General features: G+C 54.1%; 1 protein-coding gene across 13 annotated transcripts in view; it reads left to right on the forward strand.

Annotated features, from left to right (window-relative positions):
* DMTN (dematin actin binding protein) overlaps positions 1-26,493 on the forward strand; it is a 33,599-nt gene extending 7,106 nt beyond the window's left edge. For 2 of the 13 annotated variants that reach the window (XR_008504175.2, XR_008504170.2), the window contains exons 2-15: positions 10,754-10,809; positions 11,000-11,074; positions 11,488-11,643; positions 12,932-12,976; positions 13,336-13,435; positions 13,798-13,854; positions 14,099-14,251; positions 16,241-16,365; positions 17,654-17,759; positions 24,153-24,217; positions 24,385-24,433; positions 24,591-24,840; positions 25,083-25,163; positions 25,316-25,448. Coding sequence is in view for 1 of the 13 variants with exons in the window: in XM_054498910.2 (XP_054354885.1) it covers positions 10,792-10,809; positions 11,000-11,074; positions 11,488-11,643; positions 12,932-12,976; positions 13,336-13,435; positions 13,798-13,854; positions 14,099-14,251; positions 16,241-16,365; positions 17,654-17,759; positions 24,153-24,217; positions 24,385-24,433; positions 24,591-24,598; positions 24,775-24,840; positions 25,083-25,163; positions 25,316-25,429 (1,218 nt within the window). In the remaining 12 variants the exon portion in view is untranslated. Of the gene's footprint in view, positions 1-874; positions 1,004-1,814; positions 1,833-2,980; positions 3,364-10,620; positions 10,810-10,999; positions 11,075-11,487; positions 11,644-12,931; positions 12,977-13,335; positions 13,436-13,797; positions 13,855-14,098; positions 14,252-16,240; positions 16,366-17,653; positions 17,760-24,152; positions 24,218-24,384; positions 24,434-24,590; positions 24,841-25,082; positions 25,164-25,315 lie in introns of those variants that run through there. The other 11 variants (XR_008504172.2, XR_008504169.2, XR_008504180.2 and 8 more) reach the window with 9 other exon arrangements.
* Positions 26,494-27,757: the final 1,264 nt, after the last annotated feature.

Consider the following 27,757-nt stretch of genomic DNA (forward strand, 5'->3'; position numbering starts at 1 on the left):
GGGGTTACCGGGCAGGAAGCTCCTTTTTAATGAAGCCACCCTAGGGAGAGATGGGGTCCTTCTCTCTCTCTGCTGCACCCCATTGGAGTTCCCAGGGGATTCAGGTTACCGAGGGGCCAGCTGAAGTCTCAGTACTGAGGACCTGGTTGCATCCCTCCATTCTGCCCTCCCAGGAGAGAGCTCATCCTTGGGTAAACAATTCTGGCCTGTGCCTGCACCCCCACCTCAAGAGGCTGGGCCCCAGAGGCCTCAGTTGCTGCTGTCAGATGTTGCGGTGGGCATGAATAGGGTAGGAGGTGCAGGTGTCTGGAGAAAGCAGGCATTGTCCACCCGGGTCTTCAGTAGCCCCCTCCCCCGACCCACCGCCCACAGCAACTTGAACTCTGGCTGTTTAGGAGGAGGCTGAGGGGCTCTGGGTGCGTGTGTGTGTGTGTGTGTGTGTGTGTGTGTGTGTGTGTGTGTGTGCTGCAGACTGGGGTGTGGGAAAGGGAGAAGGACAGTGCTGGCTGATTCTGCTTCGTCATGACGCTGGGTTAATGCTCCTCTTGTTTGAAATGGATTGAGCTGCAGCGCTGGTGGAAGAGCGCTCACATCCACACACACACACCCTCGCCAGCCACACGCTATCAGCTGGAGGTGGGGAGGGCGTGGGGGAGTCGGCAGCCTGCCCGCCCGCCCCAAGACGAGGACTCCCCAGCACCGGGGGATCCAGGCGGCCGTGGCTTGCAGAGAAGCAGGGTGGGAGCAAGGAGGGTGGGGGCCCAGAGGGGAGATCAGACTGCTCAGCCGAGACCAGCTCCCCTCCTTCACCAGCTCCCACCCCGCCCACCCACCCTAAGCCGGCATTTTTCCTGTTATTTGTGCTCCGGGGAAGCGCGGCTGGGTTCCTGGAAGAGACGCCTATTACCTAGGCTCCTGGGGGAAGTGGCAGCCCGTGGATCTGGCCTACGCCTCTCGGGCCTCTGTGGCCTCAGAGCGTCTGGGCCGCACTGTCTGGGAAGAGGTAGGTGGCAGGGTCTCCGTCTCTCCTCCCCTCTGTGGGCACTCTGGGTCACAGCGCTTGCTGGTGAGGCAGGCTTTGGGTGGCAGCAGGGTATCTGGGGGGAGCCCACCGTGGGCCCTGTTCAGTGGGAGGATGGGCCGGCCCCTGGGACCAGCTGGGCCTGATCTAATGGAACCTTCTGATGTGGGGAAGAGGGCCTGGGGTGTTCTCATCCCAAGGATGGGAACTGCTCCCAGCCCAATCCCCTCTTCGCTAGCATCTCTGCCTGGCCCACCTAGCTGAGCAGGCCAGCAATGAAAGGGATGGACTGTGGGGACACGGCGTGGGCAGGGGAGCATTCCCTCTCTGCTGAATACTGGCCCGCTGGCCTCCCCGCAACCACTCCACATGCTCTGGGGGTTGGAGCAGTACATTTAGGGGCCTGAGGCTGTTTGTTTGGAGCCTGCTTTTTAGGGGGAGTGGGAGAAGAGCCTGCCCCCAGCCAGTGGCTGGCCAGGCTGGGGTGGGGCTGAGTGAAGAGTGAGGCTGTGGCAGGGCACAGCTGCAGGCCCAAGCCCAGTGCTCCGCCTGTGCCTGCTGCTGGGGTGCTTGAAGGGGCCAGGGCTGAGCAGACATGCAGCTCCCACAGGGTTCTGGGGCTCCCCCTCCCTAGCTCTGTCCCACAGGGCCTAGCAGGCCCATCCCCCTTTCTTGGGCAGACACACCCTGTGTGTCCCTTCCAGGGACCGGTTGCCTGGTTGTGAGAGTCAGGGGAGCAGGGACAGGTCCAAGACAAGGAAGGCAGTTGGGCTGTGGGAATGGGGAGCCCAGGGAAGGCCTCCGGAGCTGGGTAAGTGGAGGGCTCTGTGTGTGTTGCTGTACACGTGCACTACTCTGGGATGGATGCCAGGGAGAGGACCGGTGGGTGGGTGTGAGCGGGTGTTGGCAGCACCATGTGTCACAGTGAGGGGGCCTCGATGGGAGAGTGGGGGCGTGAGCTGGCACACAGGGCTTCGGAGTCTCCCCGCGTGCATGCGTCCTGCAACGGTTTCAGCGCGGGCGCTTCTGCCTGCGCCCACCTGTCCATCTTGTGTCTGTGCTGCCGGCCTCTCTGTGGTCAGGCGTCACACTCCTGGGTGAGGTTGTCCACCTGTAGGTGGATGTCTGCAGAATCCCTCTTCTAGAGCTCCTGGGTGTTGTGGGGACTGGAACAGGGAGGCCCCAGGATCCAGAAAGCTGAATTGAGGCTGCATCTCCCCCAGCTCTGCCAGTCCCACTTGTACAACAGGACCAACTATAAATGAGGGGGAGCAGTCGGCCTGGGGGGCTGCAGGACGCAGAAAGCAGAAAGCGGGGTCTCTTCAGAGGGAGCGTGGAGAGGACACATAGAAACCAAGCCAGAGAGAGACCTAGGAGAAGATGGTTGCACAGATGTGTCTCTGGGTGGGCTAGAGAGGCAGGAGGGGGCACCTGGGCCCGGTTTTGTTGTTATCAAGAGAACAAGGGAGGGCAGGCCTTGAGCAGGGGGACTCTGGGCTCCCCACCCACCCAGGCCTGGTCCTTTATCCCAGTGTGAGAGGGTGCCCTGTAGTGCTGGGTTAGGGGAACCCTCATCCCAGCAGACACAAGGGTAAAAAACATTGGAGTAGGGGAGAGGGAGAAACTGGGAGAAGAGGAAGGAGTCCCCAGGCTCTGCCAGCCTTAGGACAGACTCGGAGTTCAGGCTTGGCCTAAGTAAGGGACACCTCTGATGAGCCACTGGCCCAGACCAGGCCTCAGCCTCCTGGTGTCCTTTTCCAGTGGGGAGAGGGGGGTGGGGAGCAAGGTGCCCTATCCCACCCACATCACACGCATGCACAGCACCCATGGGAGTGCCTGGCCCCTGCCCTGCTGCGCCACACTGCTCCACCCTCCCTGCCCCTCCCCACCCGGGATGCTGTTTTGGGAACTGGTGACCTAGCTGGATTCTGCCTTTATTTCTGGCATTGAATTGTTGCCACAGTAACTGCGGGGGTGGGGCTGGGTAGGGGAGAGGGTGAAAGGGAAAGAAGGAGGGAGGGAGAAAAGATGAAGAAAGCAAAGAAAAGGGACCAGAAGAGAAAGCAGAAAGACAGGAGGAAGAAAGGGAGAGAGGGCCAGGCAGTCGCACTGTGAACAGAACAGGAGAAGGCGAAGCGGGGCAAAGTTCCCTACCCACCGACGCCAGCCTGCTTGGATGACTTGCCTCATTTCATAATTCACTTACTGTCTGCACCGACCAGCCTCCAGCCTGGCTGGACCCTGCTGCATGTGTGGCCCAGAGCCAGAGGCCCCCAGACTCCCAGCTGCTCTTCTACAGATGCCATCAACGAGCAGGACTCTGGGTGGCTCCACTGTCTAAGGTTAGCACGTGGGACCCCCCAAGTCCCACATTTTGATTGAAGTGGGATCTTTGGTACTCATTGAAAAGAGCACTTGGCTTTGGCCTCAGGCAGGCCGGGGTAGGGATTCTGGCTTGGCTTCTATTTGGGGGGCCTTCGGCAAGTTCCCCTCTCAGCTTCATTTTTGCTCATCTCTAAATGAGGAGAACGTCGTTTTGTGTGAGGTTTAGAGAGGATGTATGAAAATCCCAAGTATACAGGGGCTGGCACCAAGCAGGTAGTGGTTGGCTGGAGACAGGAGCACAGCTAGACCAGGGGCCCCCCACCCTGAAGCTGCCATTCCGCCTGCGGAGGCTTCATTTCTAAAAGTCCAAGGGAGCCACAGTCTGGATCAGTTTCCGCCTGGAAGAAGAGCGCGCCAGGATGGGTGGGCACAAACTCGGAGGGCCCAGTGGGCGGGTCTTATCACCCACATCCCGGGGAGCTGTGGAGAGGAGAGGGTGGTGGGTGAGGTGGGGCTGGGCTGGCGGCTCAGATAAGGCAGGGATACACAGCTGGGGGAGGGTGGGGCTGAGATGGAGGGCGAGCGGCCGGCTGGCGTCCGACCAGGGCCAGGGGCAGCTGAGCTGTCCCTTCCGTCACCTGGACCTGCCTTCCTCTGCGGTGCTCTCTCTTCCTCCATCCCTCCCCTCTTCCTGCTGCAGCTCGCCCTTTCTATCTCTTTGTGCACGGAGGTCGCTGGGACCTGGGGGTGCAGGCACAGACAGGCGGGGTGCATGGACGGGAGAGGGGTCTGGATGGGAGGAGGTGGAGTGAGCCGGCATTGACCTGTGAGAAATGAGCTTTGACGGAAAGGGCTGCTTGTGGGTGGAGGAGACAGGGTGTGATTTGAGAGAAGCCAAGGAAACTCTCTCTCTCTCTTTCTCTCTCTCTCTCTCCCCCTCACACATGCGCGCACACACACATATACACACACTCTTCTCCACCCCCATTTTCCTGGCTGGCCTTCTGACAGCTTAAAATTTAACCAGTACAAACTTTATGCCTTAAGGCTAGGCCCACGTTTACATGCAAATGCCCCCTCAAGGGGTAAGACCAAATTTCTGCCTCTGTGGAAATAATTTATCAACCAACATGCTCTCTAACAAATGGCAGGGAGTGGCACCAGGGTGCAGGGCCCTGGCTGACCCCAGGAAGCAGACCCAGATGCTAAAGGGCAAGACCCAGCAGTGGGGTTGTGGGCAGGAAAGGAGTGGGGACAGAGCAGAGGTGAGAGGCCAGAAGCTTAGTGACTCACACCAGCTTTGCCTGGGTGGTATCGTGGTGAATGGTTTTAGAAATCAGACAGACCTGAGCTTAGATTCCACACAGCACTGTGTCCTTGACCAGCTACTTAACTTGTTCAAGTCTCAACTTCTTCATGTGCAAATGAGATACTCGCCAATCCAAGCCAACCCACAAGATTGGAATGTAAGGGTTAAATTGAAACAAAGATGGGCTGGGCAGGGGCTCACGCCTATGATCCCAACATTTTGGGAGGCAGAGGTGGGAGGATCACTTGAGCCCAGGAATTTGACACCAGGTTGGGCAACATAGGGAGACCCCATCTCTACAAAAAAAAAAAAAAAATTTGTTTTGAATTAGCCGAGTGTTGTGGAGTACTCCTGTAGTCCCAGCTACTCGGGAGACTGAGGCAGGAGAATGGGTTGAGCCTGGGAGGTCGAGGCTGCAGTGAGCTATGATCATGCCACTGTGCTCCAGCCTTGGTAACAGAGTAAGACCCTGTCTCAAAAAAAAAAAAAGAAAGAAAGAAAAAAATGTGAACTTCCCAGCACAGTGCCAGCCGTAACACAGACATTCTAAAAATGGCAGCTGTTCGTATGACGGTGACCATCAGGATTTTGAATCATGTTCTGAGTGCCTGTGCCTCTGGCATGGTATTTGTGCACGTGTTGAGTATGGGGATATATGACCACATACTCCTGAGACATGGCTTACCCTGGGCCACTCACCTCTCACCTCTCTGAGTAGCCACCACTCTGACAGATAACCACTGTCACACTCTGTACCCCTCCCCCGGCTGGTGTTCCAGGAAGATTCCAGGGCCTCCCCTAGGCTCCAGAACACGCTGAAGTTATCCATTCTCTCTCCTTTCCCTCTCTGTGTGCAGCCGCACACCCTCCTCAGAGTGACCCCTTCAAACCTCTGACTCACCTGTAAGATCTACAGAGAACCTTAATTCTCATTTTTTTTTTTTTTTTTTTTTTTTTTTGAGACAGAACCTCACTCTGTTACCCAGGCTGGAGTGCAGTGGTGTAATCATAACCCACTACAGCCTCAAATCCCTGGGCTCAAGTGATCCTCCTGCCTCAGCCTCTCAAGTAGCTGGGACCACAGATGTGCAACCACCATGCCCAGATAATTCTTCATTTTTTAAAAAGCAAAGACAGGGCTCACTATATTTCCCAGGCTGACCTCAAACTCCTGGCCTCAAGCGATCCTCCTGCCTTGGCCCCCGAAGTGTTGGGATTACAGGCATAGGCCTCTGTACCTGGCCACCATCTCTCACTTTTGCTGGGAAAATGGAAGCCCTGTATGGTTGTTACCCAACTTCTTTCCCTGTCCTCTCCTTTCCAGGGAGCGCAGCAGTGACACGATCATAGCTCACTGCAGCCTTGACCTCCCAGGATCAACCCATCCTCTTGCCTCAGCCTCCAAGCAGCTGGGACTATAGGCACACTTCACGACACTCAGCTAATTTAAAAAAAAAAAAAATCTTTTGTAGAGATAGAGTCTCTCTATGTTGCCCAGGCTGGTGTCGAATTCCTGGGCTCAAGTGATTCTCCCACCTCTGCATCCCAAAGTGTTGGGGTTATAGGCATGAGCCACTGCCCAGCTCATCTTTGTTTCCAGGGAGCCTTTCTTCCCAAAGCCAGTTTTGTACTTGGCTGTGAACCTGATCCCTTCCCTCCTGCTGCCATCTTGCTCCACCCACCTAGTGCTCACTGCCCCCTGCAGCCTCAGTCTTTCCTGTCTACCGTTCCCTCTCTGCTGTCTGCCAACACATTAAAGGCCTTAGGCCAATCTTATCTCCTCCAAAACGACCCTGCCCTTCAATCACACTTCTTGGAAGGGCTACTCCCCCTGGCTGTACCACCTGGCCAGCACCCCCGTCACCCCCCCAATCCCTAACCAGGAGGCCACTATGGCCCTGACATTCGAGCTGGAGGAAAAGCACTCCTCCTCACCTTCTCCACTGTGACACTCGGCTTCCATGATGTTCTACTCTCTCAGCCCCTCCCTCTATCCCTCCCTCCCTCCCATTCTTTCTCTCAATATGTTTTGCACATTTACTGTGTATCAGACCCTTTGCTGAAAACAAAAAGACTCACCAGAGACTCCCTGGCCCCTGCGAGCTGCCATCTAGTTTTCCTCTCTCTTTCTGACTGTGCCATCTCTGGCTATTTCTTTTCAGTTCCCCAGGTTCCCAGGATGCTGTTTTTGATCTTCCTTCTCCCTTGGCAATCTCGTGTTTGGACTACCATCTCTAGGCAAATGGCACCCACATCTCTGGTTCCAGCCTGGCCTCTTCCATAGGTTCCTTTCCTCCTGGACATTCCTACCTGTTCCCCTGCTGTACCCACTACAACCTCCACCTGTCAAAGTGACTTCCTCCTTTCCCCTTCTCCCAGTCTTTCGGACTTGCAGCCTCCTTCATGGGCACCCTAGATCCAGTCCTGCTTTGCACATTCTGCCTCTAGGGTTTCTCCCATTTGCCCTCTCTCCTTCCTGCCCAAGTCTAGATCTTTACAGTGCCCTGCTGAACTACTGCTGCAGCTTCTGGGCTGGTCTCCTGGGGGACCTGGATCACCTCTGCCTGTCCAGTCTGGCTCTCAGGCTGCCACCAGATTCATTTGCCCAAAACACTGCTTGAATTGTGTCACTTCTTTGCTTATAAAAAGTTTTTGAGCCTTCTGTGCCCCCCTGTTGCCAACAGATTACGACCTAACCCTAGGCTGGGTTCAGGGCCTCCATGATCTGGCCTCCATGATCTGGCCTCGACCTCCTGTCCCAAATGCATCTCAACCTCATTACCTCTCCAATCCCGCCATATTTGCTGTTCCCCAGGCAGGCCCAGTGCATCCCCATATCCCCACCTTATGCTGCTTTCTCTGTCAGGAGCCCCTTTTTCCATTTTTGCATGATCTCAAACTGGGCATCTTTCAAGGCCTACCTCAGATACCTCTTCCTCCAATAAACCCTTTCCCCTCTCTTTACACCCCAGCGGGAGGAATCTCTCCTGTGACTTTTCATAGTGCTTTATACTATCTTATATGGTACATGTAATTTTCTGCTTTGCATGGGAGTTACCTACATGCATGCCTTATTTCTGGAGGAGCAGCTTAGCTCCTCTGACTCATCTTTCTGTTCTCCATGAGACTTACCCAGAGTCCTGCTCTGTGTTCATTGCAGAATAGGTGCTCAGAAAGTATTTGTTGGATGGATGAATAAAACAATACATGACTAAGTAGATGGATGTATGGATTCAGGGGTGGATGGATGGATGGATGGATGGAGAGATGGATGGATGCAGGGATGCAGGGGTGGATGGATGGATGGAGAGATGGATGGATGGATGGATGGATAGATGCAGGAATGGATGGATGGATAGAGGGATGAATGGATGGATGGATGGATGGTTAGATGCAGGAATGGATGGATGGATAGAGGGATGAATGGATGGATGGACAGATGGATGCAGGGATGGATAGATGGATGAACAGATGCATGCATGCATGGATAAGCATTTGCCCCTAGGGCTAAGCCAAGTGTATAGCTAGTTTGATACTAGCTATAAACAAAGTAAAGATAAGAGAGGAGAGAGAGCTAACAGCTCTTCAAGTATGTGCCAGAATTTATTCTTCTTTTCGCTTAATTAAAAGCATTACAAAGCAAGTACTAAGAAGGCAAGAGGAGTATAAAGTTCCAGAACGGAGTCTTTCCATGGGCACCAACACCTTGTGTGACTCTGATGGCCAGAGTCTTTTTTTTGAGACAGAGTCTCGCTCTGTCGCCCAGGCTGCAGTGCAGTGGGACAATCTCAGCTCACTGCAAGCTCCGCCTCCTGGGTTCATGCCATTCTCCTGCCTCAGCCTCCTGAGTAGCTGGGACTACAGGCGCCCACCATCACGCCTGGCTAATTTTTTGTGTTTTTAGTAGAGACAGGGTTTCACTGTGTTAGCCAGGATGGTCTCAATCTCCTGACCTTGTGATCTGCCCGCCTCGGCCTCCCAAAGTGCTAGGATTACAGGCGTGAGCCACCGCGCCCGGCCTGCCAGAGTCTTGTTTTGGAGATGCCGTGGTTCTAGAATTCCAAACAGATTTGAGAAATCTGGCAGATTCTAGCTTTCCTCACCCTCACCTGATACTGAGTACTAGGTAGGCACTGTGAATCGTGCTGAAGACACAGTCATTTTCGGCTCCACAACTCTGGACAAATTTTTAACCTCTCTGAGCCCGTTTCCTCATCTGTAAATATCTACCTTATAGGGTTGTTGGGGCAATGAAACAAAATAATCCTTGTAAAGGGCTTCTCAAAGTACCTAGCACATAATGAGCATTCAAAAAATGATAGCTCTTTGCTCTGTCACCCAAGCTGGAATATGATGGTGTGATCACAGCTCACTGCAGCCTTGACATCGTGGGCTCAAGCAATCCTCCCACCTAAGCCTCCAGAGTAGCTGAGATGACTACAGCTGCATATCACCACATCTGGCTAATTTTTACATTTTTGCTAGAGATGAGGTCTCCCTATGTTGCCCGGGCTGGCCTCGAACTCCTGACCTCAAGCCATGCTCTCTCCTTGGCCTCCCACATGGCTCTTGTTGTTTTCACCCTCCTGCGATTAGCAGTCTGTCTAGTTAGGGAGAAAACATGTTCCCCGTAATCAAGTGCTTAGCTACATTGGTCTGTTTTTAAGTCCCACTGGAATTCAGAGAAGGGTTGATCCATGAGGACTAGACTAGTACAGGAGGCCTCCCAGAGGAGCGGCTTTGGGCTGGCCCTGGAAGGCTGGAGGCACCTGAGAGGCAGAGAGGTGGACAGAGCAGTGGAAGGTGTCAAAAGCAGGAAGGTAGGGCTGGGCGCGGTGGCTCACGTCTGTAATCCCAGCACTTTGGGAGGCCGAGGCAGGCGGATCACTTGAGGTCAGGAGTTCAAGAACAGCCTGGCCAATATGGTGAAACCCCATCGCTACCAAAAATACAAAAATAAGCCAGGCGTGGTGGCACACCCCTGTAATCCCAGCTACTCGGGAGGCTGAGACAGGAGAATCGCTTGAACCTGGGAGGCAGAAGTTGCAGTGAACCAAGATGGCACCCCTGCACTCCAGCCTGGGCGACAGAGCAAGACTTTCTTTTTTTTTTCCTTAACGAGGCAGGGTCTTACTCTGTCACCCAGGCTGGAGTGCAGTGATGCGATCTCGGCTCACTGCAGCCTCGATCTCCTGGGCTCAAGTGATCCTCCCACCTCAGCCTCCCGAGTAGCTGGGACTACAGGCATCCAGCACCACGCCTGGCTAATTTTTAAATTTTTTTTTGTAAAGACAGGGTTTCGCTATGTTGTCCAGCCTGGTCTCGAACGCCTGGGTTCAAGCAATCCTCCTGCCTCAGCGTCGCAAAGTGCTGGGATTGCTGGCGTGAGCCACTTATGCCCGACCTATGCAGTGTTTTAAAAATAATTTTTTTACATGAAACAAAGTTTGTGTGAAGTTCCGACGTGTGGATTTCCACTTGTGCGTCATGGTAGACACTCACAAAGTTTCGGAGTGCGGATGTCAGGTTTTGGATGAGGGATGCTGAAGTAGAGCTGCTCAGGGAACCCTCTGTGTTAACCCTTCCTGGGTGAGCGCGGGGAGGTGACGGCGGGGACAGTGCCCCGAGCGGGACTGGGACCAGCGGCCGGGAGGGGAGGGCCTGAGCCGGGGCCGCAGGCCGGGCCGGGACGGGGAGGGCAGGTGCGGCGGGGCCAGGCCGTGGAGGCCTCCGCCCGGGCAGCCGGCTGACCCCTGCCGTCATTTCCTTTGAAGCCTGAGAACAATGGCTCAAAAACAAGCGCAGCCCGTCCCTCGGTCGCCTCCCGTCCACGCGCGCGTTCTCCGGGGCTGAGCGGATGGGAAGCCTCAGCCGCAAGGGGCCCGGCTGCCTGGAGACCAGCCGCCCGCGGAGGCCCCGCAGCCTAACGCCGCCCCGGCGCGGCCTCCCTCCCTTCTCCCCGCAGCCTGGAGAGTCACCGCCGAGGGATGAGGACGCGCCAGCCCGGGGGGACGCGCCGGCTGCTTTCGCGGCCCCGAACGCGCAGCGCCCAGCAGCCGCGCCAAGCCTGACACGCTGTCCTCTCCCCTCGCGCACAGGGCTCTGCGAGTGACCCGGCGGGCGAGCTCCGTGCTGCATGGAACGGCTGCAGAAGGTGCGCAGCGCCGCCCCGGGCCAGGGGCGGCGAGGGCGGGTGGGGGCCGCTTGGGAATCCAGGGCGCCACCTGGTGGCCACCCGCCGCGCAGCGCCGCACAGCGCCCCGGTCCCCCAGGCCTAGGGCCGCCCCCGCCCCGCTCCCGCACACACGCATGTGCCCACCCGCCCGCCTTCTCGCTCTCCCCAGCAACCACTTACCTCCCCCGGGAGCGTGAGCCCCTCCCGAGATTCCAGTGTGCCTGGCTCTCCCTCCAGCATCGTGGTGAGTACCCCTCTCGGCCACCAGCACCCCCCGGCTGGGAGGGGGGAGGGTGGGGGACCCCTGGCTGCTAGGGGGGCTTCCCGCAGAGCCTCCCCAGTGGTGGTCCCGCCGGTGCTGGCAGGCAGAGAGAACCCAGAAATCCAGAGAAGCTCCAATATCCCCCTTCCACTGGTCTGGCCTCGTTACACCCGAAGTGCTAGCCAAAGGACTATCATGTTTTAAGGTGACTGATTTCTTAAAATAACAGAATTGTTAACGTCTGCAATGGCAGTCCGTTTTCTTGGTAATTAACGTATGTTAATGTCTGCAATGGCAGTCCGTTTTCTTGGTAATTAATGTAAGTCTAGCTAGCAGGGCCAGTGTCCTAGGCGGGGCTTTCGGCACAGCCATTTCACGCGCACCTTTCCCTTCAGGCCAAGATGGACAATCAGGTGCTGGGCTACAAGGACCTGGCTGCCATCCCCAAGGACAAGGCCATCCTGGACATCGAGCGGCCGGACCTCATGATCTACGAGCCTCACTTCACTTATTCCCTCCTGGAACACGTGGAGCTGCCCCGCAGCCGGGAGGTGAGGGGGCTCCTCTTGGGCAGGACTCCGGGGGAGGCCCCCCCAGCCGCACTGGGTGGGGACCCATCCCTCCCCTGCTTCCTTTCCTGGAGGTCTGCCTCGGCAAAACAAGAGAGGGAACCGTGCGCAGGAACCAACCAGTCAGTCCATCCAGTGTTCAAGAGAGCAGGCGGAACGGGCTCTAGGCTGGCATGTGGTTCAGATGTAGAGGGGTGGACACATTTGGATGGCAGCAGCACACAGGAGGCACAAAGAGCAAGATTTGTGGAAACAGTTCAGAAGCATTGAGAGTGGGGGCTGGAAGTCTAGCGGAGGGACCTGTGTGATGTTGTGGCCTCAGTTTACCCTCCTGTAAAATAAAGGTGACCTTTCTGCCCATCCATGCGCAAGGTAGTGAAAGTGCAGGAGACAGTGCAAGGCAGGTACTCATCAACTGCCTCCAAGACAGGGTAGCGTCGTGGCTGACCAGTGACGGGGGCTAGACCATGGGGTGACTTCAGTACCTGCGTGATGAACCCCGACCTCATCCTTGGATGCTTCTTGGTCTTGTCTCTTCTATTTGTTTTGAGGCTCTGAGGACAGGACCAACTATTCCCCAACTGGTTCCCAGGCTAGGCACGGTGGCTCACACCTGTAATCCCAGCACTTTTGGAGGCCAAGGTGGGAGGGTCACTTGAGGCCAGGAGTTTGAGACCAGTCCGGGCAACATAGGGAGACCCCCATCTCTACAAAAATTAGCAAGGTGTGGTGGTGTGCACCTGTAGTTTCAGCTGCTCAGGAGGCTGAGGTGGGAGGATCCCTTGAGGCTGGGAAGGGGAGGCTGCAGTGAGCTGTGATAGAGCTACTGCATTCTAGGCTGGGCAACAGAGTGAGACTACAAGAAAGAAAGATGAGAGAGGGATAGAGGAGAAAGAATAAGAGAAGAGAGAAGAAAGTGGAGAGAGAGAGGGAGGAAAGAGGGAAGGGAGGGAGGAAGGCAGGGAAAGAAAGAAAAAGGAAAAAGGAAGTAGGAAAAAATTAAAAGAAAGATGAGAGAGGGAGAGAGGAGGGAAGGAAGGAAGCCCCAGGCGTACTTAGCAAGGCTTGTGTGCTTCTCTGTGCCTCCTGTGGGAAGGCTGAGGACTTTGTGCAGGGAACTGTGGGAAGGATCCAAGAAAGCAGAGGTGGCCCAGAAGCTGGCCAGGAAAGTGTGCGGCTTTGGGTGGGGGATGAGGTGGCCTCTCTGGAGTTCTAGGGAAGAGGCTGAATCTGCCCCCATAGCTCTGACCAGCCTCCTCTCCATTCACAGCGCTCGCTGTCACCCAAATCCACATCCCCCCCACCATCCCCAGAGGTGAGTCTGCCCCACACCTGCAACTTGCCCTGCCCTGCCCTGAAGGGGATCCTAACTCCCTCCCCTCACACATCAGACCAAGCTCTGCAGAGCCCAGGGAGTGGCCGAATCAGCGGCCCCCTGGCTGTCACTGGCCAGCTCTGTGTCCATCATTCTGTCGGACCCAGGACCTCAACCCTTTCTCCCTGGGTCAGGCACCATCAGTAGGTCCTTGGAACTGTGCCACAACATTGCCCTGGGTTTGGAGGGATGCAGCCTACCAGGATGGAAGGACAGAGAGGGTGGTGTGAGCTGACGGGGCGCATGTGCGGGTTGGAGGGGGTTAGGGGGCCCTGGAGCCACACACTTCTGCTCTGCAGGTGTGGGCGGACAGCCGGTCGCCTGGAATCATCTCTCAGGCCTCGGCCCCCAGAACCACTGGAACCCCCCGGACCAGCCTGCCCCATTTCCACCACCCTGGTAGGTCTTCTCGGCACGACCTCATTGTTTCTTAAGACTTTCTCCATCAGGAACCCCAATCCCTTTATGCTCAGTCCCCCACTCTCTGGGGTATATGCTCGCCTCAGAGCTAAGTAGGCCCCAGGAGGCCAGGACCCCTCCCAGAGATGGGAGACCTGTCACTTTTTCTCTCTCCCCCAGCCGGAAAAGTGTAAAAAGTCCCAAACCCCTGAGGGACAGTGCCAGGAATGCCAGCCCTGTCTTGGCTCTTGACAGGGGCCAGTGAGTTATCCACCTTGTCCCGTTCCATCATCTCCATTCTCCTGGCCCCAGCCTCCCTGCCATCAGCATGTCCTCCTCCTCATCTGTTCTTCCTCCCACAGAGACCTCCCGCCCAGATTCCAACATCTACAAGAAGCCTCCCATCTATAAGCAGAGAGGTGAGGGTGCCCCTGGCTCACCAGAGCCCGCTTCCAGCTGCATGCTGGGAGGCCGTGCCCTGGGGCTGGGGGCTGGCTGGAGGGGGTCGGGAGGACAGCACATCACAGCAGCATGTGTGCCCCGTGCTCAGCGTGTACACTGCTTTTACCTGCAGGACTTCACAGGTGTGAAGGGGGAGGGGTGAGGGTAGCCAAGTTGGCCTCGGGCAGGGCACACCTGGCTGACCCTGGCCTTTGTCTGCAGAGTCCGTGGGAGGCAGCCCTCAGACCAAGCACCTCATCGAGGATCTCATCATCGAGTCATCCAAGTTCCCTGCAGCCCAGCCCCCAGACCCCAACCAGCCAGCCAAAATCGAAACCGACTACTGGCCATGCCCCCCGTCTCTGGCTGTTGTGGGTAGGAGAGATGGGGAGAGGGGAATGGGTGGTCTGGGAAACCCCTGCACTCCCTCCCCTTGGCTCTTGCTGCAGCCCGTGAACCCACTCCCACCCCTGCCCTATAGTGTCCTCGTGGGCTTTTTCCCGCCTTCAGGAGCCCCCAGGCTCCTCGCTCACTCACTCTCTGTGTTCCCATAGCGCTTGGTGTAAGTGGCCCTTTTATTGGTCATTCATTTGCTTTCCATTCATTTATTTCCTGACTCAACAGACATGTATCAAAGTTCTTCTGCATCCCAGGCTCTGTGAGGGGAGCGCTGGGAAAGAGAAAGATAAATGATAGATGGTTTGGTCCCCAGCGAATTTTATTTTAATTTTTATTTGTATACATTTATGGGGTACAGGTGTAATTGGTTACCTGCATACATTGCACAGTGGTGGAGTGAGGGTTTTTATGATATTGTTATCTGAATAATGCACATTGTATCCATTAAGCAATTTCCCGTCACCACCCCCCACACCCTTCTGAGTCGCCATGGTCCATCATCCCACTCTCTACATCCATGCGTACACACTATTAAGCTCCCACTCATGAGTGAGAACATGCAGTCTTTGTCTTTCTGTGTCTTGTTTGACTTAAGACAGTGGCCTCCAGTTCCATTCATGTTGCTGCACCCACTGAATTTCAGTCATGAGTGTGTGTGTGTGTGTGTTGCCTACCCAACTTCATGGCAAGGTGAGAAAATGTTACTCTTATTTTATTGTATTTTTTATTTTATTTATTTATTTAGTTTTTTGAGATGGAGTCTCGCTCTGTTGCCCCAGGCTGTAGTGCAGTGGCACGATCTTGGCTCACCGCAACCGCCACCTCCCGAGTTCAAGCAATTCTCCTGCCTCAGCCTCCTGAGTAGCTGGGATTACAGGCATGCACCACCACACCTGGCTAATTTTTTGTATTTTTAGTAGATATGGGTTTTCATTATGTTGGCCAGGCTGATCTCAAACTCCTGACCTCAAGTGATCCACCCGCCTCAGTCTCCCAAGCTGCTGGGATTACAGGCGTGAGCCACCACGCCTGACTGTCTTTTTTAATTTTGAGACAGGGAGTGTTGCTCTATTGCCCAGGCTGGAGTGCAGTGGTGAGATCTCGGCTCACTGCAACTTCCACCACTTGAGTTCAAGCGATTTTCCTGTTTCAGCCTCGCAAGTAGCTAGGATTACAGGTGCCCACCACCACACCTGGCTAATTTTTATACCTTTATTTTTACTTATTTATTTATTTATTTGGAGACAGAGTCTCGCTCTGTCACCCAGGCTGGAGTTCAGTGGCGCAATCTCGGCTCACTGCAAGCTCCGCCTCCCAGGTTCACGATATTCTCCTGCCTCATCCTCCTGAGTAGCTAGGACCACAGGCGCCCGCCACCAGGCCCAGCTAATTTTTTTGTATTTTTAATAGAGATGGGGTTTCACCATGTTCGCCAGGATGGTCTCGATCTCCTGACCTCATGATCCGCCTGCCTTGGCCTCCCAAAGTGCTGGGATTACAGGCGTGAGCCCCCACGCTCGGCCTATTTTTATTTTTAAATGTTTATTTATTTATTAAGACAGGATCTCACTCTGTTGCCCAGGGTGGAGTGCAGTGAGGCCATCACAGTTCACTGTAGCCTCAAATTACTGGGCTCAAGCGATCCACCTACTTCAGCGTCCCCCGTAGCTGGGACTACAGGCATGCCCTACCACACGGGGCTAATTTTTTAAAATAATTTTCTATAGAGACTATATTACCCCAGGCTGTTCCCAAACTCCTGGGCTCAAGCGATCCTCCCACCTCAGCCTCCCAATGTGTTGAGATTACAGGCATGAGTCACCTACCCACCCTACTTTATTTTTTAAAAAATTTGTAGTGGCCTTATCAAGGTCCAGCCCAGAGCAGTGCACAGAGGCTGCGCCATGTAAACACACTGACCCCATGGCGAGTGACTCCCCGCCCGCCTGTGCTCATGTCTCCTAGAGACAGAATGGAGGAAGCGGAAGGCGTCTCGGAGGGGAGCAGAGGAAGAGGAGGAGGAGGAAGATGACGACTCTGGAGAGGAGATGAAGGCGCTCAGGGAGCGTCAGAGAGAGGAACTCAGTAAGGTAGCATCTCGCCACCCCCACCCTCCACCCCTGTGCAGGAGTCTCGCTATGTCGCCCAGGCTGGCATGCAGTGGCATGATCTCAGGTCACTGCAACCTCCGCTCCCAGGTTCAAGTGATTCTCCTGCCTCAACCTCTTGAGTAGCTGGGATTACAGGCATGCCACCACCTCGCCCAGCTAATTTTTTTTTTCTTTTCTTTTCTTTTTTTTTTATATTTTTAGTAGAGACAGGGTTTTGCCATGTTGGCCAGGTCGGTCTCGAACTCCTGACCTCAAGCAATCCACCCACCTTGGGCTCCCAAAGTGCTTGGATTACAGGCGTGAGCCACTATGCCCAGCCCACCCTGTGTCTTTCTAGGGACAGAAGTTCTGGCTCCGTAGCTAGTCGAAGGGGTTCCTACCCGAAAAGCATGCTTTTTGGAACATGTCGGGGAGCCTCTTCTTGCCAAGACCCCAGGATTTTGCTTTTGAAGGGACACCTGGACTTTATGCTGCCTTTCGGGGGACACTACTTGATATTAGAGTTGAAAGCACAGCAAAGGGTGGTCCCATCAGAGCTGGGAACTAGCAGCCTGAGTGATCCATGGGAAGAGAAAAAAGGAGAGCATGGGCTACGGGCCTCCAGGGGAGGAGGGAGAACCATGGAAAAGCCATCGACAGTGACATGGGCCTGGGCTCTGGGCAGGGTGACCTGGGACAGGGACAGGGAGGCTGCCGTGGTAGAGTTCTACTGAGCAGCTCTGACTCCTGGCTCTCAAGGGTGGCCAAACCCATTGTGGCCATGTGTCAGCCACGAACCAGAGGCTCTGTGAGCTCCAGGGCACGAACCAGCCACTTGGGAAATGTCCGCAGTCCTACCTGCAGCGTGGCCCAACTCTGGACCTTTTAGAGATAAGAAACGAGTATTGGCCCAGCACAGTGGCTCACACCTGTAATCCCAACACTTAGGGAGGCCGAGGCAGGAGGATCACTTGAGCCCAGGATTTTGAGACCAGGCTAGGCAACATGGTGAAACCCCATCTGTACAAAAAAAAAAAAACAATTAGCTAGCTGGGCGTGGTGGTGCATGCCTGTGGTCCCAGCTCCTCAGGAGGCTGAGGAGGTTGGATGGCTTGAGCCCAGGAGGTCAAGGCTGCAGTGAGCCATGTTTGTGCCACTGAACTCCAGCCTGGGTGACAGAGTGAGACCCTGTCTCAAAAAAAAAAGAAAGAAAGAAAGAAAGAACGAAAAAGAAAAGAAAGAAACAAGTGTCTAAGTCTTGGCTCCATCTTCTTTTCTCCCTCCTCAGGTTACTTCCAACTTGGGAAAGATGATCTTGAAAGAAGAGATGGAGAAGTCATTGCCGATCCGAAGGAAAACCCGCTCTCTGCCTGACCGGACACCCTTCCATACCTGTGAGTGCTGTGGAGGGGGCTCAGAGTCACCTGGCCAGAGATGGAGGCCTGACTCTGTGCATCTGTTGACTTGTGACACATACAGGATGCAATGCCTGACCCAAAGCACGGCTGCTCTCCTGGGAGCAAGAATCCCAGTCATGGAACAATGTCAGATGATAAATGAGAGAATCGGCTAAAATAGAATTCAGCAAGTTTGGTTTAATTTAACAACCATTTATTGAGCGTTTACCATGTGCTAAGCACTGGGCATATAAGCCGGGAAAAAATCTAGTCTTGTCCTCTGGTAGCTTGCTGTCGGCGGGGAAACTGTCATGGAAACCTGACAGTTTCCTGACATGGAAACCTGGGGTTTTGGTGCAGTGTGGCCGGTATTGTGATCAAGGTGCGCAGGTGCTTTGGGAGCACAGCAACAGGGCCTGGGAGGCCAAACTGAGGGGTTTTGTTGTTGTTGTTTGTTGTTTGTTTGTTTTATTGAGACAGGGCCTTGCTCTGTTGCCCAGGCTGGAATACAGTGGTGCACTCTCAGCTCACTGCAAACTCCACCTCTCAGGCTCAAGCAATCCTCCCGCCTCAGCCTTCTGAGTAGCTGGGATTACAGGTGTGCGTCACCATGCCTGGCCAATTTTTAAAATTTTCTGTAGTGACAAGGTCTTACAATGTTGCCCAGACTGGGCTTGAACTCCTGGACTCAAGCAAACATCCCGCCTTGGCCTCCCAAACTGTTGGGATTACGGGTATGAATCACCATGTCCAGCTTAAACTGAGTCTTGAAGGCTGAGACCAAGCAAGCCAGACAAAGTGAGCGGGAGAGGGTATTGCAGACGTTGGGAATGGTGTGGGAGCGAAATTGGGAACATGAAACATCTGGCTGGCTGAGCCTCCAGGAGTCTGGAATTACAGAGTACAGGGTACACTGTGGGGTACTGGGTAGTGAGGCCAAGAGATGGGGAGCGGGGCAGGCTTTGAATGCCGGGGCCCACTATCCAGCGCGCTACCCTGGACTTCCTCAGAGCTTGGCGGCTGGAGAGGAGAGGAGAGACTTCAAAACCCAGGAATGAAAGCTGCAAAGCCTCTTAAAGCCTAAGAGGGGTCCCAGCACGGTGGCTCACACCTGTTGTCCTAGCACTTTGGGAGGCCGAGGTGGGCGGATCACGAGGTCAGGAGTTCGAGACCAACCTGACCAACATGGTAAAACCCCGTCTCTACTAAAAATACAAAAACCCCATTAGCCAGGCATGGTGGCGCATGTCTGTAATCCCAGCTACTCAGGAGGCTGAGGCAGGAGAATTGCTTGAACCCAGGAGGTGGAGGTTGCAGTGAGATAAGATGGAGCCACTGCACTCCAGCCTAGGGAACAGAGCGAGACTCCGTCTCAAAAAAAAAAAAAAAAATGCCTAAGAGGAAACCACATAGTGTCACTTCTTCATTGTAGCTGCCAGAGCCAATCACTGGCCGCCTAGACTCAAGGGGAGTGGAGCTAGACCTTCCCCCTCCCCCTCCCCTTCCCTCTTCTTCTCCTTCTCCTCCTTCTCCTTCTCCTTCTTCTTTCTTTTTTCTTTCTTCTTTCTTCTTCTTCTTCCGGCAGGGTCTTGCTCTGTTGCCCAGGATGGAGTGCAGTGGCACCATTTTGGCTGACTGCAACCTCTATCTTCTGGGCTTGAATGATCCTCCTGCCTCAGCCTCCTGAGTAGCTGGGACTACAGGTGCATGCCACCATGCCCAGCTAAATTTTTTTTTTTTTTTTTTTTTTTTTTGACAGAGTCTCACTGTCACCCAGGCTGGAGTGCAATGGTGTGATCTTGACTCACTGCAACCACTACCTCCCAGGTTCAAGCAATTCTCCTGCCTCAGCCTCTCGAGTACCTGGGACTACAGGCACACACCACCATGCCCAGCTAATTTTTGTATTTTTATTAGAGATGGGGTTTTGCCATGTTGGCCAGGCTGCTCTCAAATTCCTGACCTCAGGTGATCCACCTGCCTTGGCCTCCCAAAGTGCTGGGATTACAGGCGTGAGCCACCACGTCTGGCCTAATTTTGGTATTTTTAGTAGAGATGGGTTTTCATCATGTTGCTCAGACTGGTCTTGAACTCCTGGGCTCAAGCAATCCTCCTACCTTGGCCTCCCAAAGTACTGGGATTGCAGGCGTGAGCCGCCACGCCCAGCCAAGACTCCACTTCTTGATGACAGGTACCACAAGGTCTCATTGCAGAAAGCATGAAAGATGGGAGGCAACAGTGCAGGCCATCTTTGGAAACAATCTACCACACTCTCCAATAGACTAGATAAGGGCTAAAAAAAAGATGTGGGTCCAGAGAAGAGGGAATGGATTTGAGAATATATAGACAATTGAATCTGCTGGATCGAATCCAGCGGCTGATTGGACGTGGGAGGTGCAAGAGAGAGAAGCTGAGGTTTTTGTCTTCGGTGCTGGGTGATGACCAACTTGGAACTGAGATGATAAGAGAGGCGGATTTTCAGGGAAAGATGAGAGACTGGTTTTGGACATGTGGGGTTCGAAGTGCCCCATGTACAGCACTGTGGGTGGGAGGTGCATCTGGCAGAGTTGGGAGCTTGAGGGTCTTCAGCTTGCTCATATGTGGCAAGAAAATGGTGAGGAGAAAGTGAGATTGTACAGAGAGAGAAGGGAAGGGTGCCTAGGGCTTCCATTAAAGGGCCAGTCGGGGCTCACGCCTGTAATCCCAGCACTTTGGAAGGCTGAGGTGAGAGGACTGTTTCAAGTCAGGAGTTCAAGATCAGTCTGGGCAACATAGTGAGACACTGTCTCTATAAAAAATAGAAAAATTAGTTGGGAGTGGTGGCATGTGCCTGTAGTCTCAGCTAGTTGGGTGGCTGAGATGGGAGCTATGATTGCGCCACTGTAATCCAGCCTGGGTGACAGAGTGGGACCCTGTCTCTAATTATATATATATATTAGAGGGCTGGTTTGAGGGCTGGTTGAGATCGAGCCCCAGAATGTGTGGGAGGATGGCCTTGAAAGGCCTCCCCTGTGGGATGGGAACTTGGATCCAGGGGCAGGCCAGATGAGAAGCCGAGGTTGTCTGCTGAGCGTTAGAGGGTGAGACTTGGTGAGAATGGTGAGGGTTTGGAACTGCCATGGAAGGGAGGAGAAACGCGCGAGGCTTGGCCTTGGTAGTGATGCTCATCTACATTGTGTGGGCTGTATGTCCACAGCTGGGGGCAGGATGGGAGCTGTTGGGTTGACCCTGGGTTAGTGTTTTGTAAGGATAGGTGCTGAGGGGCCAGGCTGCATCGTGGAGGAGCTGATGAAAGCAGTTGCTGTGCCCAGCCACAGAGCCGAAACTGAGAAGGTAGTGACAGAAGGTGGGAGGTGGGGGAGGTAGGAGGGGAATGAAGAAACTGGAGTTCTCCATGAGGTTGGTGGGCTGGGCGGTGGGGATGGAGCTGAGCCAAAGCCACAAAGTGAATGGTCCAAGCTCACAGTTTCTAGGCAGCACTGTGCAGCTGATGACAAGATCCTGGGCGTGGCCCTTTGAAAGGGTTATCTCATGTGGAGCAGAGGTGAAAACCACTGGAACTGGGGAATTCAAGTACCTCGAGGTTAATATGTGGTTAGGACATCTGAGTGTTCCCCAGAGCTCTCGGGATGCTGTCTCTGTGGGTGGGAAGAGCTACAGAGGTTTATTAGGGAATGTGGAATAAAGAGTTAAGGCCTAAAGAATGATGTGGAGAGAGGATGCGTGAAGGTTGGATTCAGTGTCAGTGTTCTGCCAGAATCTTCTGTTCAGCCCAGATTAGCTCTTTAACTTCCATTTTGGCCTTGTGAAGTTGAAATAGCCAGATGCCTACCTCCGGATCATCTTTGGCGTCCCTGAACTTGTGGGTGATTAATGATCACATGACTGCGTAGGTTACTGTCATGTTAAAACAACCTGAATTCTAGAATCATGAACAGGCATGTCATTCTGATTAAATGGTGACACTGGAATAGTCGCTCTGGAACACACGTAAGCATTTTATAATAGAAGTAATTTGGAGGGGCAAATCTTCATGCAGGGTTTGAAGGTTGAAATTCTATCAGTTGGTTGAATAAATGTATACTTATTATTGTAAGAGTGAAATGCTTCAATAGTGAATGGTGATTGTGAAAGCTATTTTCTAAATAAAAATAAGTGTTAGGGGTAAAAATGAGGTTTTGTTCTCAATAATCAAATGCTTCCAAGCAACAGATTTCATAAGAATATTTTAAGAAGAGGCTGGGTGCAGTGGCTCACACCTGTAATCCCAGCACTTTGGGAGGCTGAGGCTGGCGGATCACCTGAGGTCAGGAGTTCAAGACCAGCGTGGCCAACATGGTGAAACCCTGTCTCTAACAAAAATACAAAAATTAGCTGGGCATGGTGGCGCGTGCCTGTAATCCCAGCCACTCGGGAGGCTGAGGCAGGAGAATCACCTGAGCCTGGGAGGCAGAGGTTGTGGTGAGCCAAGACCGTACCACTGCACTCCAGCCTGGGCAACAGAGTGAGACTCCGTATCAAAAAACAAAATATATATATATACGTATATATATATATATATATGTGTGTGTGTATATATATGTATATATGTGTATATATATGTGTGTATATGTGTATATATATGTGTGTATATATATGTGTATATATATATGTATATATTAAGATAGTTCCTCATAGTTTTGAATCTATGGAGGTTAACTATTTATACAAAAATGCTTGTGGAAACAGTTGGTATAGATGCCAGCCATTTCTAGCAATTGGAGGTGAAGGCATTTTGAGATCACCTCAAGCTAAGGATCTTAGGTACAAAGTTATTTCCAGGAAAACATATTACTGGAAACAAATTTTCTTGAATTATAATCTGCAGTACTTCAAAATTTAGAGATCCTATTAAATGTGCAAGTTGAGACTGAGGTCCAGTAATGCTGATGTGAAGTTGTTGACTGCTGGTACAATCCCCAGTGACAGTGCTGAGAACATGACTCTTTCTGTAGTATAATGTCAGACTGTTTTTTTTTTTTTTTTTTTTTTGAGATGGAGTCTTGCTCTGTCACCCAGGCTGGAGTGCAGTGGCGTGATCTCGGCTCACTGCAAGCTCCGCCTCCCCAGGTTCACGCCATTCTCCTGCCTCAGCCTCCCAAGTAGCTGGGACTACAGGTGCCTGCCACCACGCCCGGCTAGTTTGTTTTGTATTTTTAGTCGAGACGGGGTTTCACCATGTTAGCCAGGATGGTCTTGATTTCCTGACCTCATGATCCACCCACCTCGGCCTCCCAGAATGCTGGGATTACAGGTGTGAGCCACTGTGCCCAGCCTAATGTCAGACTTTTAAAATCTGATTACTAGGCCAAGCATAGTGGCTCACGCCTATAATCTCAGCACTTTGGGAAGCCAAGGTGGGAGGACTGCTTGAGCCCAGAAGTTCAAGACCAGCCTGGGTACCATAGTGAGGCCTGGTTTCTACAAAAAATAAAAACAAACAATAAATATATATATATATATATTAGCTGGGTTTGATGGCGCATGCCCCTAGTCCCGGCTACTGAGGAGGCTGAGATGGGAGAATCACTTGAGCCTGGGAGGTTGAGGCTACAGAAAGCTATAATCACACCACTGCACTTCAGCCTGGGTGACAGACTGAGACCCTATCTCAAAAATAAATAAATAAATAAACAAACAAACAAATATGAATACTAGCTGAGCAGGTGGCCCATGCCTGTAGCTCCAGTACTTTGGAGGCAAAGGCAGGAGGATCACTTGAGTCCAGGAGTTCAGGTTCAGCCTGGGCAACATAGTGAGACCCTATCTCTGTTAAAAATTTTTGACCAGGCGCGGTGTATTTTTTAATAGAGACAAGGTTTCTCCATGTTGGTTAGGCCGGTCTTGAACTCCTAACCTCAGGTGATCTGCCCACCTTGGCCTCCCAAAGTGCTGGGATTACAGGCATGAGCCACCACACCTGGCCAAAAAAAAATTTTTTTTTTTTTTTAGATTTGATTACTAACATCGTTAATAAAATTATAATAATGTAATTATTGTGATTCGATTTTAGATTTCTTTGTGTATCCCAGAGGTTCATTTTCTGATGTGAGCCTTGGCTCTGGCTGACTCAATTTTCACATCAGGCATTGGGCCCAATTGTATATTTGGGCCACTTCTAGCTAGAGAGAAGAGGGATGGCGGTAGAGACAGCTGAGAACCACCAGCACTGTATTGCTTGCTGAAGGTGACCAGTAGGAGCTGGGAGCTAGCAGAAGCCCGCCAGGATCCCCGCAGCATGACCCCTTCCTGCCCTGCCGCCCCAGCTGTGGAAGGCCAGTGAGGTTGCTCTCTCAGGAAGGGCTGTCAGGGCCAAAGGGACTGAACCCAGGACCTTTTGCTCTCTTCCAGCCTTGCACCAGGGAACGTCTAAATCTTCCTCTCTCCCCGCCTATGGCAGGACCACCCTGAGCCGGGTAAGGTCTCAGGACCAGAGATATAGACTACGTGGGAGGAGCGTGCATGTGGGGTGCTGAGGGACTGAGCCACTTGGGCACCCTCAGGGAGCAGGGAGACCCCCAAAGTGAAGGGGACCAAAGGCGAATATCCCCGACTGCCTCTGATTCCTGTGTGTCCTTTCTAGCTACAGTCCACAGAGTTCAGCCCATCAGGGAGTGAGACTGGAAGCCCAGGTGAGAAGTGGGGCCTGGTGCCGGGGTCTGGAGAAGGGGCTTACACAGGTCCCTGGGCAGCCGGGGTCTGGGCTGTGGGCAGGGGTCTGGTGAGGTCAGGCGTGTTGGCCTGCTGACCTCAGAGCTGTGTCTGACCCACGCCCCTTCTCTCCCGCAGGCCTGCAGGTGAGTGCCTCCTGGAGGGGAACAGGCGGAGCACCAGAAGCCGGGTCCTGGCACCTGAAAGTGTCAGGGGAAGGGGGGTGTGGGGCCACAGAGTTGCCTGGTGAAGAAGAAGCCGGGGTAAGGCTGGGAAGGTCTCCCTGCCCCGCTCTGGCTCACTGCGGCTTTGGTCTCCCCAGAACGGAGAGGGCCAGAGGGGGAGGATGGACCGGGGGAACTCCCTGCCCTGTGTGCTGGAGCAGAAGGTGAGGGGCAGGCGACACAAGCGCCTGTAGCGGGGCGGGAGGCTGGGGAGATGCCAGGCAAGTGGAATGCGCTGCGGGGTCTTCCTGGTGTTGAAGATGGGAGGGATGGCAGGGAAATTGGGGGAGACAGAGGGCAAGATGGCATGAACCCCAGTGGCCTCTGCAGGTTGATGTGGGAGGCCTAGGGAGTCGAAGGACAGGACATTCTGTGAGCCTAAGATTGCCCCTCCCCCCACCCCCAGATCTATCCCTATGAAATGCTAGTGGTGACCAACAAGGGGCGAACCAAGCTGCCACCGGGGGTGGATCGGATGCGGCTTGAGGTAGGCAAGGAAGATGCCCTGGATGGGTGTGGGTCTGTCCACAGGCACTGTCCTGCCTGGCGGAAGACCTGGGGCCTCTTTGAGTAAGTGTCCCCTAGGTCACTGGGCACAGCCCCCACCCCATGCTGAGCTGCCCCGATTCCCCCATGTAGAGGCATCTGTCTGCCGAGGACTTCTCAAGGGTATTTGCCATGTCCCCTGAAGAGTTTGGCAAGCTGGCTCTGTGGAAGCGGAATGAGCTCAAGAAGAAGGCCTCTCTCTTCTGATGGCCCCCACCTGCTCCGGGACGGCCCCCTTACCCCTGCTACTTCAGGGTTTTTCCCCGGCGGGTTGGGAGGGGCAGGAGGTGGGGTGGAAATAGGGTGGGCTCCTTTCCTCAGGTAGAGTGGGGGGCCAAAACCTCTGCAGTCCCCGGCAGTGAGCTACGGACTCTCTTCCCCCTCACAAGGCTGGGGGCCTCCTGCTCTCGTCCCTGGCCCTCCCTGCACAGGGCAAAGCCAGTCTGGGTTCTGGCACACAGAGTTCATGTTTGCGCCCTCTCCCTGCCCCTCCCCCCAGAGGGTGAGGAGGAATGAGGGGCATTGGTGGTTAGGTCGGTTGGCTGTCTTGAACAGCTGGAGGGAAGATGCAGGGGTGGGAAGTGGCCAGGCAGAAAGAGCTCCAGGCTCTTGTTTCGCCCACCCAGCCCTCCCATACTCACTGCTGACAGCTTTCCTGCACTGCAGCCTCCTGCTCCTCTGACTCTAGTGGGAACAGGCCCCAGCTCAGCCTCCAGCAGGGAGGTCACCCCTCCACTTCAGCTTGCCCTGACCTCCGCTCGCAAACCCCGAGCTTCCAAGCCTTTTGCTCCAGCCCTGCGGCTTCCCCAGAAGCCTGGGCTTAGGGTGGAGATGCCGCCTACACACGACCCTGGCCCTCCACCTGCCTCCAGGCCACGAAATGGGAATTCCAGCACTAAGCCAGGCACCGGGCAGAAGCTGGGCCTTCCGCCTCCCTTGGATGGGGTCAAGAGGCCAGGCCTGGCACATTTTGGAGTGTCCTGGCTACCAGCTCTCACCCACACCCACGCACCCCCCCACACACACTATGCTCTCTCAAGAATGTAATTTATTGGGGCCCCCCCAGCTGCTTTCCTCACCTGCCCCTGCCCTACCTTACACCCCCAGCTTGACTTCTTTCCAGTCCACGTGTGTATATAATGATATCTATATTTTTGCCCAGGTCTGGGTATTGCTCCTGCCCAGACCCTGGCATCCCTTTCCACTGTGTGTGTGACCATGCTGGGGGAGGGGGACTCTGCTTGGAATTAAAAGTTTGCATTGGGTCCCTACATCTGTCTTTTCCTTATGAGCCACCAGACCTGGGTGAACGAGAAAAGCCATATCAGGCAGAGGGAAGCCCTGGGAGCAAGGGTTCCAACGCAGGGGCCGCCTAGGGCTGGAGGGGTGGAGACACAGCCCCACAGTACTCTTCCCCCAAGCCCGGGCCGCAGAAGCAGGGGCCGTCTAGACAGGGGCCTGTCTGCCTCTCCTTCAGGGACTCTGTGATGGGGGCAGGAACCCTTGTGTTTGGGGCCAGAGGGAACTCATACCTCAGGGAGCAGCCTGGTAGAGAACTGGCTGGGAGGAAAGACTGCCCCAGCCCTCCACCAAATCCTGACGTGCTCGCCTTGGTGGCCAAGCTCAACATCGGACGTGGTTGTCCCTCCCAAGGGGCAGGGTGCTCATGGTTCAATGGGGAGGCCAAACACAGAAAAGGTCAGCAGGATGTGAGTGTGTGGTGAGCTGATTGCCAGGAACCAGGCAGGGGAAACTAAGGAATGGAGAAATGGCAGTTGGAGGACGAGTCAAGTGGAGGCCCAGGGAGGAAGATAGGAATCTGGGCTTGGTTGACTTGGTAAGGCCTCCCAAGGGGAAAAGACAGGGAATTACGTGTTGCGGGTGGGGGATGGGAGAGGGGCTGCGGATCTGACGGAAAGACCAGAAGGAGGACTGCCTGCAGGTGTGGGTGCTTACGTGGGGAGGGGCCAGCCCCACCTGGCTGGAGCAGAACCATGTGTGGGCACATGAAGAGGCATGCAGTCAGAGGAACCAGGTGAGTTGGAGGGTGCGTAACTTGTGAACCTGAGACTGGAGCTGGGGCCTAGCCTGAGTCCCTTAGTTGAGTTCCTAGCCCTGTGGCTGAAATAAGCAAAGTGGATAAGAACCCCTCAAATGTGAACGATTATTTTACATTATAGGAGTTCTGTTGCATCCCCAACATCATTTTATCCCTTCAGCAAACCTATGAGGTCAACAGAACAGATCACTGTCATCTTCTTAGCAAATGAGAAAATGGTGGGACAGAGACATTTCCTCTGAAGCCCAGAGCTACAGGAAACCAATGAGTGGAGAATGGTGACAGGATTCAGGTTTCTAGGACTTTCCCAATAGGTACTGTTGTCTGTGAAGGAGAAGCAGAGGAGGGCAGACTAGGAGGGGCAGAAAGAAATGGTCTCTGCACACATACCCAATACAAGGTATTCAGAAACTGCTGGGGGGCTTACCCTGCTCTGAGCATGGGGAACACAGCAGTGACCAGGTTGACATGCCCGT

Source organism: Pongo pygmaeus, chromosome 7, assembly GCF_028885625.2.
Source record: "Pongo pygmaeus isolate AG05252 chromosome 7, NHGRI_mPonPyg2-v2.0_pri, whole genome shotgun sequence".
NCBI lineage: Eukaryota > Metazoa > Chordata > Mammalia > Primates > Hominidae > Pongo > Pongo pygmaeus.